The sequence below is a fragment of the Nyctereutes procyonoides genome, unplaced genomic scaffold (genome assembly GCF_905146905.1).
Source record: "Nyctereutes procyonoides isolate TBG_1078 unplaced genomic scaffold, NYPRO_anot_genome, whole genome shotgun sequence".
Taxonomy (NCBI): Eukaryota; Metazoa; Chordata; class Mammalia; order Carnivora; family Canidae; genus Nyctereutes; species Nyctereutes procyonoides.
In genome coordinates, this window is record NW_026575052.1 from 7,606,550 (window position 1) to 7,620,250 (window position 13,701).

Sequence of the window (13,701 nt, forward strand, 5' to 3'; positions counted from 1 at the left end):
AATAAAAGTCATTGTATAAATCAATGTATAATATTCATTGTTGAAAGTTACTTCATTCTCCTTGCTTTACATCTTTAAAAAATTATTTATTTGTTTGTTTGTTTGTTTGTTTGTTTGTTTAAGTAACCCTATACCCAACATAGGGCTCAAACTCCTACCCCTGAGATCAAGAGTTGCAGACTGCTCTGACTGAGCCAGCCAGGCACCCCAATTCTACTTGCCTTAAATATAACTTAACCTCTCCTTCACCATTCATTGACAGAATTTAAAATTACTGCAAAGTTACATGATGCATGTTATCTGCTTTTCGTTGATGAATCACTGAAATTCACAACCAGTTCTATAAAGATGCTAGCTTTTTTTTAAGATGCTGGCTTTTAAACACCATACCTTGTAGTTAACAAAACATTTTGAATAATCATCTGATCCATAAATAAATATAGCTTACCCTTGAATAACTCAAGAATTAGAGGGCAAAGACCCTCCCTCACTGTTGAAAATTCACATGTAACTTCTGACTCCCTGAAAACTTAACAGTCTACTGTTGACCAGAAGACTCACCAATGACATAAACAGTGACTTATCATGCATTTTCTATGTTATATATATTATATACTATTCTTATAATAAAGTTAGCTGGAGAAAAGAAAATATTAAGAAAATCATAAGGAAAATACATTTATAGGACTGTATTGCATTTATCAAAAAAAAAAATCTGAACCCACATTGATCAAACCTGAGTTAAGGGCCAAATGTACTCCTGTAATAAGCTTCTTCTCTCCCTTCTTTCATTCCTTGCAAACTGATTCTCCCTCCCCATTAATCTGAGGTATAAATACATATACCTATCCATACAATTAAAATCAGGAGAATATTCACCTATTGTTGGTACTTACACCATCTAATACCTTTTTTCCATAGTCCTATCTGCCCACTTTCCTCACAGCTCTCTGAATCACATAAATTGTGCCATGGATGGAGCTGTGTGTCTCCCTCACCCATCCCCAAAGTTCATATATTGAAGTCCTATCCCCAATGTGGTATTTGAAGATAGGGTCTTTGAAGAGACACTTAGGTTTAGATGAGGTCATAAAGATAGCATTAGTGCCTTTACAAGATACACCACAGAACTTGCACGTCTCTCTCTTCCATGTGAAAACATAACAAGAGTGTGGCCTTCTGCAACCCAAACATGACCTCACAAGGAACCAAAAAAGCCAGTACTTTGAGGTTGGACGTCCCAGTGTCCAGATAGATGAGAAATGAATTTCTGTTGTTTAAGCCATCCAGTCTATGGTATTTTGTTATAGCAGCCCAGGCCGACTAGGACAGATGGAATATGAATTTCTGCAGGAAATATCACAAGTAGTTTGAATTGAATCATAAGGCTGCTCCATCTCCTGATTCTCTTTAAAATTCACCTGTTCAAGTTTTTTATCCCAAAATTTACTGGCAAATGCTAATTTCTGTAGCTGAACTGAACTTGCAATTTTCAGAACCATAAAAATCTAAAAAAATCTGAATGTCACAGCCAGGTGAAAAACAGATTGATGGCACTGAAATGAATTTCTCTAAAACTAGAGGAAATAAGGGAAATGTGAAATTCCACAGTGGTAAACTTGCAAGGAAAATGCTGAGAAAATGCACTACCTATTAAAACAGATGAGTAGTACCCACACAAATTAAAAAAAAAAAAAAGGAGAATCAGACTTATACAGAGAACAAACTGATGGTTGCCCAAGGGAAAGGGTGGTGGAGCTATGGGCAAAATTGGTGAAAAGAAGTAGGAGACAAAGGCTTCAAGTTAGGGAATGAATAAGTCATAGGAATAAAAGTTACACTAGAGAGAATACAGTCAGCAGTTTATAATAGCATTGTATAGTGATAGATGACAGTTACACTTGTGGTGAGCACAATATAGAGTCGCTTAATCACTATGCTGTACATTTGAAACTAATGTAACACTGTGTGTCAACTATCCTCAAAGAAGAAGAGGAGAAAGAGGAAGTAACACTCCCCTCAGGATGTGTCCAGAGGGAGCAACTCTAAAGATGTGAAAGAGAGAATCTTTTTTTTTTTAATGATCCTGTACTTTTTTTTTCAGTTTTTTTTTTTTTAAGATTTTATTTATTTATTCATAGAGACAGAGAGAGAGGCAGAGGGAGAAGCAGGCTCCATGCAGGGAGCCTGATGTGGGACTCGATCCCGGGTCTCCAGGATCACACCCCAGGCTGCAGGCGGCGCCAAACCGCTGTGCCACCAGGGCTGCCCGAAAGAGAGAATCCTAAACCTTTTTCTCACTGACAGAGTTTGGATAAAAATAAACATGATCAATAAAACCTGAGCTTATATCAAAGACAACCTAAGAAATGTTTATGAAATCACAGTTTTTACAGATTGATTCTTTCAAAATTCTTTGGCTTTTCAAAACAATGTTTAATTAATGTAGGATTTAAAACTTTTCACTATTATAAAATTTTTGATATTTCAAAATAAAAATTATCATCTTACAGATTTGCCAAACAGAATCTAGAACTTTAAGTTCAGGGTGACAAAAATTTGAATAATAATTACAATGTAACGATCATCCCTGCAATAACAGTTAAAAAAAAAATAAAACTAACAAAGGGCAATCAGGTGACTCAGTGGTTGGCTCAGGTCCAGATCCCAGAGTCCTGGGATCAAGTCCTGCACCGGGCTCCCTACAGGGAGCCTGCTTTTCCCTCTGCCAACGTCTCTGCCTCTCTCTGTGTCTCTCATTAATAAATAAAATCTTTAAAAAATAATAATAATAAATATAAAACTGGAGTAAATTTTAACCTAATGAAAGACTTTTTGAAAGAAAATCACTGCAATCTTTTTCTAGGTACATGCAATGAAAAGTATAATCAAGCATATAAAATCTACTTTAGGCATGCATGTTTCACGCTAAGTTACAAGACTGCATAAAAAATGAAATTCACCTGGCAGGAAAACAGTGAATTCCCTTAGGAATACGGGTGCAATTGTTTTAATAATAAAGACAAAAAAGACAAAACAACTGAAATTCTCCAGCTATGACAACATGAAAATAAATCTAAACAATTAGAGGAAAATACTTACCACAATTATTTAGTATATACCAAATAAATCATAGAAATAAATGATCTGGATATTTTACAGGTCCTTATAACTTCTGTACTAATGACATTTGTAAAGGTATGTAAATTGATAAAGTGCTTAAGGACAATATGTGTTGAAGAAGTCTTCAATTTTTTAAATACATATATTACCAACTGGGTGTCAAAAACAAATGATTTGAAACCATGAGGACCAACAAAATACAGTCAGTACTACAAGTTTCTGAACCCATTATCAAATCCCTATGTGCCAGGAATGCAGCCTCCAAGCACCACTCATCTCAAAAAAAAAAAGGCTGCCTTAGATAGCCATGATGTGTTCCATGGGGAGGAAGGGAGTAAAAAGCAATAAATTTTGCTTTTCTTTCTTTTTTTTAAAGAAACTCAATACTCCTATATTACAATAATGAAATGTGAAAAAATTCCTAAGCTTCCTCTATTTTATTCTACTTATTAGCAAAATTGTCAGTTGTCAAATCAGAATTTATTTTCTTCATAAAAGAAAAGAAACACACAAAAAAGTATAAAAGTTTGCATGCAGTAAATAAAAATCACTATTTATCTTAATAATAAAGAAAAAGCAGTTTGCGAACTCAGAAATAATTGCTCAAAAACTGCAAAGAAACATGAGAATTTTTCTGTAGTAAAGTAAGACTTCTGAAAGGAAACTGAAGTCTGGAATTAGATAAAGTGAAGAAAGATTATAGGGACCATGAGTCAACTGAAATGTACTAAAGTTTTTTAAACACTTATCACGATGAGCACTGAGCAATGCTGAATCACTGTACTATATATCTGAAACTAGTAAAACACTGTGTTAATTATATTGGAATTAAAATTTTAAAAAAGAAGAAATATAATGACCAATCACTATTCCTCAGTACAGGAGTCCTTGGCTTAGTATTTCCAGAAATAATGAAGAACTGAACCAGGGGATCATAAACCTTCACCATTCTCAGTCCATTATAAAACATAATGAGTTGATCTCTCAGAAGAAAGAGGAACCAAAAGAAATCCCAGGAAAAGAAGGCAGAAAACATCTATCGCTCCATTTCTTCAGCAATGTTCTGACACGCCTTCTCCTAACAACAGTTAATAAAAGCTTAGGAGTCACACAGCCACACAGTGACATCAAGAGAAAGAAAAACAAAAGGACTAGATGTTGAACCTGGTAATCAATGCCAGTCTGACCTCCTTATTTGGTAATTTAGCTCAACTGTGCAAAACTTAACTGAGTTAAAGCAAATGTGTAACTACAATTAAGCAATAGGTAGGAAACACTTTTGTTTTGCTTAAGTAATTTAAAATAATTCAAATAACAAACTTCTGATATTTTTAAAAAGATTAAAAAATAAAACAATATAAAGGTTTGCCTAATTTTAATTAAAAATATAATTTTCAAAAGATTTTAATATTAAGAACTGCATACTCTGAAGTTTCTAAAACCCATGAAGATAAAGGGAATTCCAATCTCATTAATAAAAGCCTCTCGTTTACAAAAAGAAAAACTGCTCATTAATAAGAATATTCTCTGGATCAAACTTTGAAATAATACTGGTAAGGCTAAGACTCTTAACTCAGGTCTCCTGACTCCTGGGACAGTACATTTTTCTACTTACTTTGAAATCTTCTCTAAAAGATACTTTTAAATTCCACATTCTTCACCATTTCCCAAGTAAGGGCATTTTGGGCTTAGAGATTATTAAAATGCTGGCATTTCAGGGTAAATGCAAAGAATTCACACCTAAAAAGGCTCTATGTCTCTCAAATTAACTGTGTTTGAAAATAACATTTTAACTATTAATCTCTTACAGTCTAATAGTCCAAAGTTTTTCACTCTGATTAAACAAAACTTCCAGAGGGGGACCTTGGTGGCTCAGTTGATTAAGCCTCTGACTCTTGATTTCAGCTCATGTCATGACATCAGGGTCATGAGATAAAGGGCACGGAACCTGCTTGAGAGTCTCTCTCTCCCTCTGGCCCACCCCCTTTTCCTAAAAAAAAACCCACAAAAAAAAACAAAGAAGCCTCTGGCAGGGAGAGGACTGGGAAAATTTAGAAGTCATAACAACGAAAATACAAATAAAGCCCTAAAATCTGGCATGTACACATAGGAAAGAAGTTGATGAAGAGGTTGCCACTGATTATTTAAGAAATAGACTGGAAACCAACAGTTCTCTATATTTTGCCTATTTTATGTTTCAAAGGTATGAAATTCACTTTTCTTCAACTTAGCTATTTTCACTTAGACCCTAACAGATCCATTTACTGTCAATCAGTAAGTCACAGACATAGATAGCTACTTGGGTCAAAAAGACTTGATACACAGAAGCAGAGGAGACTCATCAAAAAGGGCATGGGCAGCCCAGGTGGCTCAGTGGTTTAGTGCCAACTCATCAAAAAGGGTATATGGCGGGTAGCCCGGGGGGGGGGGGGGCTCAGCAGTTATAGCACTGCCTTCAGCCCAGGGTGTGATCCTGGAGACCTGAGATTGAGTCCCACGTCAGGCTCCTGCATGGAGCCTGCTTCTCCCTCTGCCTGTGTCTCTACCTCTCTTTCTGTCTCTCATGAATAAATAAATAAAATCTTTTTAAAAAAAAAGAAAAAGGGGGGGGTGGGGGGCATATAGCTAAAAGAACTTCTTTATTCTTATCTTCAATTGATTTCTACGTAAGAATAAACCACACTGGGACACCTGGGTGGCTAATGCTTGAGTGTCTGCTTTCAGCTCAGGGGGTGATCCTGGGGTCCTGGGATGATATCAGCCCTGGGTTTCCCACAAGGAGCCTGTTTCTCCCTCTGCCTGTGTCTCTGCCTCTCTCTCTGTGTGTGGGTCTCTCAAGAATAAATAAATTTTTAAAAATCAAAAAAAAAAAAAAAAAAAAGAAGAAGAAGAAGAAGAAGAAGAAGAAACCACACTACTGCTAAAAGAAAATGACCAAGATTGACCTCTTTTTATCCTGCAAATGATAAAGCAAAGACTTGGAGGATATCTCAAATTCTTGGGGAGAGCTTTTGAATTTCACACTAATACCAGTCATATGTAGCTAAATTAGATGAGTTAGACACAAATATACACACAGGCACACACACTCACACACATCTATAAAACCTGAAGAGAACCAAGTCTGACAGGAATGAAAATAAATGCCATTTACTGAAAGCATTTAGTATGTCCTATTCTAAGGTAGAATTTTATATAATCTTCGTAACAATCCTCTTGAAGGGTAGTTGAATTCTGATTCTCACATATATAGTGAATGATGAAACCATGTTCTAGAAATATTAAATAATTTACACAATATCATGTAACCGTAACCAGAAAGTGAAAGACGGAGCCCCCGCAAGCTAGGTCTGTTTGAGTCCAAATGTAATCCTTTTTCTTTATTTTGAAGACTCTGCTTTCCATTACGATCCAGGAACATGTCCATTATTAAACCTAAGGAGACTGAGGTTCCCACAAAACTCCTCAATTTTCCAAGCATGCCAACTCAGAAAAAATTCCTCACTCTATCAACAGAGGTTAAGACATTGTTAGGAAACAAATAAATCCATTTAAGTCAGCCTCTGCCTGAAAGGGAAAGGAAAAAGGGGATTGTGAACCAGGTATGTTTTACTGGGTTCCTTCATCAAATAGGCAATATGGTAGCAAAGAGACCACAAAGAAAAGCAAGATAGATAATATTTGGTGACCCTTCTCCTGGGATTCATGTACTTTGACTTCTAAAGGCTACTAATAAAATCTCATAAAGACATGAGACCACAGCGAGATCACTCTTTTTTAAATGCAAACTATGCATTTTTAAGCAGTAAGGTCTTTCAGAAAACTTAAGTGCTTTGAGCCAAATGCCTACATCAAATCATAACTCGAAATAATAAGAATTTGAAGCTGAGAATTAAGTTTTTCCCTTTATGTGCCACTAATCAGTTGCTTGTCTTTTAAGCTCAAAATTTATAGTGTTTGTTTGTACAATCAAAATGGATCTGAGCTCCTTAATATTTAAATATTTTAAGTATTTTTCCATTTCAGTTGACATAATGTTAAGCTTTGTCAATAGAGGGCCCTATAAAAATACGGCAGGCAGAAAGGTTTTTGATTCCTGATTCTTATCTGGTTTGCACATCAAGCTCCTGCAGTACAGACAGCTTTTCCAGAATCTGGCCTCTCCAGTACTCAGCTGCCCTGGCCTGCACAGCATCTTCAGTGCAAGGCTTCTATAGCAATGTAGAGAAGCCAGCAGTACCCAATGGATAACAGCTACCCATGGTCATTTTAGGTAGTTTTCAACAAAATACGTCCTCTATGAAATCTATCTGTGAAGAGCTTTCCCTCACTACCCTAGAGGGAAGAATCCTCACAAGTTACAGAGGGTGGGTGCCTAGTAAGTTCCACTGGCATGTCACCACAACAATTTCTCTACCATTCAGTGAGCCACATCATGCCCTATTCAAAAAAGTCTGATCTGCTCTCAGCCCAAGATGGGGGAGAAGTCTCTAACCTAACACTAATTATTACGGGAAAAAAAGGAGGGAGAGAGACAAGGTTTAGTAGGCTTCTTATGAATTTTAAAAACAACATACACTATATTTCAGAGTGCTAAACTTTGACCGACCTACAAAGACACGCAGGAAATTTCCAATCTTGAGTGAAGAACAGAATAAAGAAGACACTGCAGAAAGTTGTGATACAGGCTGCTCTACCATGTAGGACTTATAATCTAGCATATCCAAGTTTATCTGAAAAATCTATGGTAAACAGACATGCTATATAAGGAACCTCTAGCCACTGTACCACAACAGCAGTTCTTTGCTAAAGAAGACTGGCACTAGAAAATCCAACTTTCCCCAACACTCCATAGGTACATTTCTAGCAAGTTCCAGAGGAAGGATTTCTAGCATATTCCATGTATATAACAATACACTAACTTCTATACTATTAGGTGAGCCACAGCAATGCACTCTACAATATCAGCCCTGGAGAAGAAGGCTCTTTCATATGTATCCTTGCCTCAGCCCCAGGATAAGCATCTGCTCCTTATTTTTGCTACCTGTATATTCTTTAGAGTTCTCTTTCATTAATAAGCCAGTCCCTGATTGCTCCAATCCTTAGTTAAACTGAATAATCTCTTCTTTTAAGTAATCTATATACCCAACATGGAGCTCAAACCCATGACCCCCAGATCAAGAGTCACATGCTCTACCTACTGAGCCAGACAGGTGCTCCCTGAATAATCTTTTATATTAAACTTCCCCTATTCAAATTATTACATAGTTTTTCCCTCCTGTTAGAATCGGACTAACCTACAATGTTAGTAACTTGGTTCTGCTCAGTGCCATGAAAATCAACACAAGAACCTCATTTTAAACAGTAAGAGTTCATTTTGACATTTTAGTTTGAAAACTCAAAATTAAATAACTTAAACCAAACTGAAGCATAAAACTAGGTCCAAATTAAATTATGTATTTCTTAAAATATCAATCATGGTTTGGTAAGTTGTACGTTCCTTCTCGAAATGTTCTACTGTCTTTAAACAAACAGTATCAGCCATTTTACTTGTAATCAACTTTTATCATTATTTTAAATAAATAATACTTTATCTCTCTCATTAAGTAACTTCTAAAAGCCCTAAAATATGGAAGCAACAATCGAAAATAATATTTTCATTATTAAAAGGAACAGTTGTTATGAATAAACACTGACAGTCTCAAACAGCATGAGTCAAATAGCTTGACTCTCTCCGCATTCCAATAAGACACTTCACAGTTCTAGCATGCTCTTTACCACAAGGAAGCCCAAGCAAGCATAAAAATGGTGAACTGGTACAAGCTAATCAATATATTGAGAAATGCCTTAAAATGAAGGGGACCCACTATGATTTCTTATCACAGTGTTTCAATATCCCCTGTGCCCGTTCATTGGAAATACACTGGAGTTCACTATTCTCTAACAGTCCAAATAATTTTAAGCCTAATCAAGACCAATAACCTATTTATGAAATCAAAAACCAAACCAACCAACAAAGAAGCCCACTGCAATTGCTCTGAGGTAAAAACACTACAATTTTTTCTTAAGTAGAAAATAACCATCAACACTCCACCAAAACGAGAGAAAAGGAAGACTAGCAGATTACACACTAGAAAGCTAACAAGTGGTGTTTTAAATGGACTTTATAATCATACTCTAATTCCTTAAACAACATAAAAGGAAAAGCAATATCACTGGCAGTTCATGTTGAATGACTCCATAAATGAAACTGTATAAAACTTTCAGTAGCCACAATTATGATAGGTGTCTAAAAAAATACCAAACAATTAAATAAATAAAATAAAAACTATTCTTCAAGTAATGTTGTATGTTACTGCTCTGAAGTTCGCTTTAAAAAATAGAATACTGCTTTTATATGGAAATTTCCTTAGCAATAAACAAGTTTTTCTTACTTGAGAGAGTCCAGGGGACGATGCATGTCCCGGGGGCGTTGCCGCAAGATTTGGATGCCCCTTGTTTATTTCATGTGCTGAATAAGGGGAAGGGGCCGGGGGTCCCGGTTGTCTCGCTACTTGTGTTACCTGTGAGGAAATCAATATTTAGTAAGAGTTTTATACTAGTAACTCAGTCTTAATAAATACAGCTGGACTGGCTGATTTAAAAAATTTAATTCTCTGCCTCACAATGTATACTAAAATAAGTGCCAAACCAACTAAAGACTTAAAATTTCAAAATGAAGCAAGAGAATGCTTAGGAGAAAAAAAAAAAGACTATTATCATCAGTTTGATAAAAGATTCTTTTTTTTTCTTTAAGTTTATTTATTCATAGAGACACAGCTAGAGAGAGAGGCAGAGACACCGGCAGAGGGAGAAGCAGGCACCATGCAGGAAGCCGGACGTGGGACTCGATACCAGGTCTCCAGGATCACGCCCTGGGCTGCAGGCGGCGCTAAACCGCTGTGCCACCAGGGCTGCCCGATTTTTTTTTTTTTTTTTTAAAGGAAACACTTCAGGGCAGCCCAGGTGGCTCAGCGGTTTAGCGCTGCCTTTAACCCAGGGCGTGATCCTGAAGACATGGGATTGAGTCCCACGTCAGGCTCTCTGCATGGAGCCTGCTTCTCCCTCTGCCTCTCTCTCTCTCTCTCTTTCTGTCTCTCATTAATAAATAAATAAAATCTTTTTAAAAAAATAAAAAAGATAAAGGAAACACTTCCTCAGGGAAACCTTTTTTTTTTTCCTAAGGATTTTATTTATTTATTCATGAGAGAGGCAGAGACACAAGCAAAGGGAGGAGAAGCAGGCTCCATGGAGGAGCCTAATGCGGGACTCAATCCTGGAACTCCGGGATCACATCCTAAGCCAAAGGGCAGATCCTCAATCGCTGAGCCACCCAGGTGTCCTGATAAAAGATTCTTTAAGTATAATCTAAAACCAAAAAAACTAGGGGCACCTGGGTACCTCAGTTGTTTAAGCATCTGACTTGATTTTGGCTCAGGTCATGATCTCAGAGTCCTGGGATTGAGCACAGGCAGGCTCCTTATCAGTGCAGTCTGCTTATCCCTCTACCTCTCCCCCCTGATCATACCCTTTCCTTCTCTCTCTCTCAAATAAATAAATAAATAAATAAATAAATAAATAAATAAATAAATAAATAAATAAATAAATAAATAAATAAATAAATAAAATCCTTATTAAAAAAAAAAACGAAAACCTTAAAGGAAAAATTATGTTAAATGAAAGACGGTAAGCATAAAACTACATATCATAGAATGCCACGTACATGACATTCTATAAAACAAAACAGAAATAAATGATTGCAAAGGAAAGAGGATGGCTACAGAAGGGGCATGAGGTGGTTTTTGGAGTGAAATAACTGTTCTATATCTTGACTGTAGTGGGGTCTACATGTCTCTGTTTGCCAAAACGCACAGAACTGCACATTAAAAAGGAAAATTTTATGTTATATAAATTATAACTCAATAAAACTGAAAATGGTGCAACTCAGAGTATAACCTCATTTTTAAAACAGTATACCTAAATATACATGCGCAGTCATGTGTGTATATTTCTATACATATATCTATGCATACATTCTATGCCTACATATATGTGGATATATAAAATGTACACAAATATATATACACACATAATGTGTCATATTAAAAAGATCTCTAAGGAGACACACAAAGATCTTAAGAGAGAGCATTACAGTTATTTCTTTTTTTTTTAAGATTTTATTTATTTATTTATGTGAGACACACACACACACACAGAGAGAGAGAGAGAGAGAGGCATAGACACTGGCAGAGGAAAAGCAGAATCCATGCGGGGAGCCTGATGCGGGACTCGATCCTGGGACTCCAGGACCATGCCCTGGGCCAAAGTTAGGTGCTAAACCGCTGAGCCACCCAGGGATCCCAATTATTTCTTTATTTTCTCGTTTTTATTTTCTCATATAGTTCAATAATCATGAACTTATATAGAAAAATATATAAGTAAAAAAAAAGAAAAATATATAAGCAAACAAAAATTATATTTTCCCACTTATTGTTGGCAATTAACTGCTCACCAGCCTATGAAGGAAAACAAAACAATCTACCCAGGCCCCTTTCTAAAGTTCAGCAATCAATCCTAGCCAGCTCCTCTCTACTACAATCTAACCCAGACTAGCACTGACAGTTTGGCAAACGTTCATGAATGGGGGTAATTCTATAGTGAAAAAATCCATTCTCCTTAAGACAAGATTCTCAAATTTTGGGGGATCCATGAAACCTTTTACCATCTAGTAAAAACTACAGATCTCTCCTATAATCATATTTTTAAATGCATAAAATACATAGGGATTATGACAAAACTGATTACACTGAAATACAGATATTAAGATACTAAGATAAATTTGTGATACAGTTAACATATGTGTTCTACACTAACGTATCAAAAAATAAGAACTAATAACAGTTGCTGCCTACATTCATAATTCAAAGAGAGACAGCATTCAATTAGATATTTTCCATCTTAGTTCTCAGATCCCCTGATTTCTCCTACACTTAAAATTTTTCACAAGGTCGAACAGAAAGTGTTTTCCAAATGATATTATCTTTTCTTGGATTTCAATTAGAAGCTCTGAAGAAAGTCTACTCCTCGATAATCTAACTTTAGAATCCCTTATATCTATCTAATACAGTTTTAAATACCTATAGCCTCAGCCACAGAATTGACCCCAGTGCTGAATTAAGTGACCCCAGTGCTGAATTAAGTGAATTCACAGGGAACTAACTAGAGGCAAAAACTTACAGGCTAGAAGAGAAATGAATGATCTTAAAATATAATCAAAGTTTAAGACCTAAAGTAATTATATTTAATTTTTCTTAAATAGTTCTATGATTTTCTTTAAAAACCTTGCTTCAAATTTGGAGCGAAAATTACATTTATATGGGCTCAAGGTTTACTGTAAAATACTGCATTTATAAATCTCAGGAAAATTTTTCAAAGGACAAAAATCGGACTACTATTTAAACATCTACTTTAGAAAACCAGTAAATAGAAATGAAGTGTTCTTGCAAGCAAAATTTCTCCATGACAAAGCTTTATAAAATGAATATTCTTATATCACATGTCTTAGAATAAATTATTTTAATATATAACTAAAGTAAAACACCAAAATGGATATTATTTTTAACATTAAAAAAAAGGAATTCAAGCAATGAAAAAAGGTGAGAGCAAAGAAGTTAGCTATGTAAAATCCATGTTAGGTCAAATCTCCAATTCATCCTGATAAAACAACCAAAGATTGAGTTTGCTGAGGATAATAAAAATTAATATATTTTTAAATTAATTATAGGAAATGTAAACATAAATTGCTATTCAGAATATTAAAATATATTACTTCATGCATGTCATTAATAACAAGTAAAATTTACCCCCCCCCCAAAAAAAGCCATCAAAAAACAAAAAAACTTGGCCCACTATTGGCAGGTATCTAAGGAAACAAGATACAGGTAGGTACTGTGAATGAGTCTTCAAAACTACAGAGCAATGTGTCATAACTGCATTAAAACCATACCCAAAGAAATAAACACATACATAAAACCATACCCAAAAAAACAATTTCAAATTGGGATACAATCCTAAAGAAAATAATCTCACCTCAAAAATTAGGAATTTAAAGAGTTATTCAGCAGCACTATATACGGTAGCAGAAATAGCAAAAAAATGGGAAAATGAAGTAATAAGTGGACTAAGGACATAAAAAATATATAGATGTGGACTGTTATCAATAGAAATGAATACATAAAAATAATAAAGAATAAAAAAGAAATAATATACTCCTTAGACTGTGAAGAGATTCTATATATTCACAAAGATGGAAAAAAACCCACATGAATGATTTCAGATAAAGGTTAGTGTTCATCTGGTTTATTTTTCCCTGAAAACTGTTTCAGCATACTTTTTAAGAGTATTGTATCGGTCAATAAATACAAATATTTGAAAGAGAAAAGGTATTTTGCCAAAGCCAAAAGTATTGTGCTATTACTACATTAAAAATTTCCTTAAAGCAAGCACCAATGAAAACCAACTTGTACAGGCAAATATCCC

The 13,701-nt window shown here is 35.3% G+C and overlaps 1 protein-coding gene across 11 annotated transcripts in view; it reads right to left on the reverse strand.

The window, feature by feature from the left end:
* EIF4G3 (eukaryotic translation initiation factor 4 gamma 3) overlaps positions 1 to 13,701 on the reverse strand; it is a 335,147-nt gene that overhangs the window by 192,215 nt on the left and 129,231 nt on the right. For 9 of the 11 annotated variants that reach the window (XM_055331202.1, XM_055331204.1, XM_055331199.1 and 6 more), the window contains exon 3: positions 9,558 to 9,686. The exons of the other annotated variants lie outside the window; for them this stretch is intronic. In XM_055331202.1, coding sequence (XP_055187177.1) covers positions 9,558 to 9,686 — 129 coding nt within the window. The remainder of the gene's footprint in view (positions 1 to 9,557; positions 9,687 to 13,701) is intronic. 11 annotated transcript variants of the gene reach the window in all.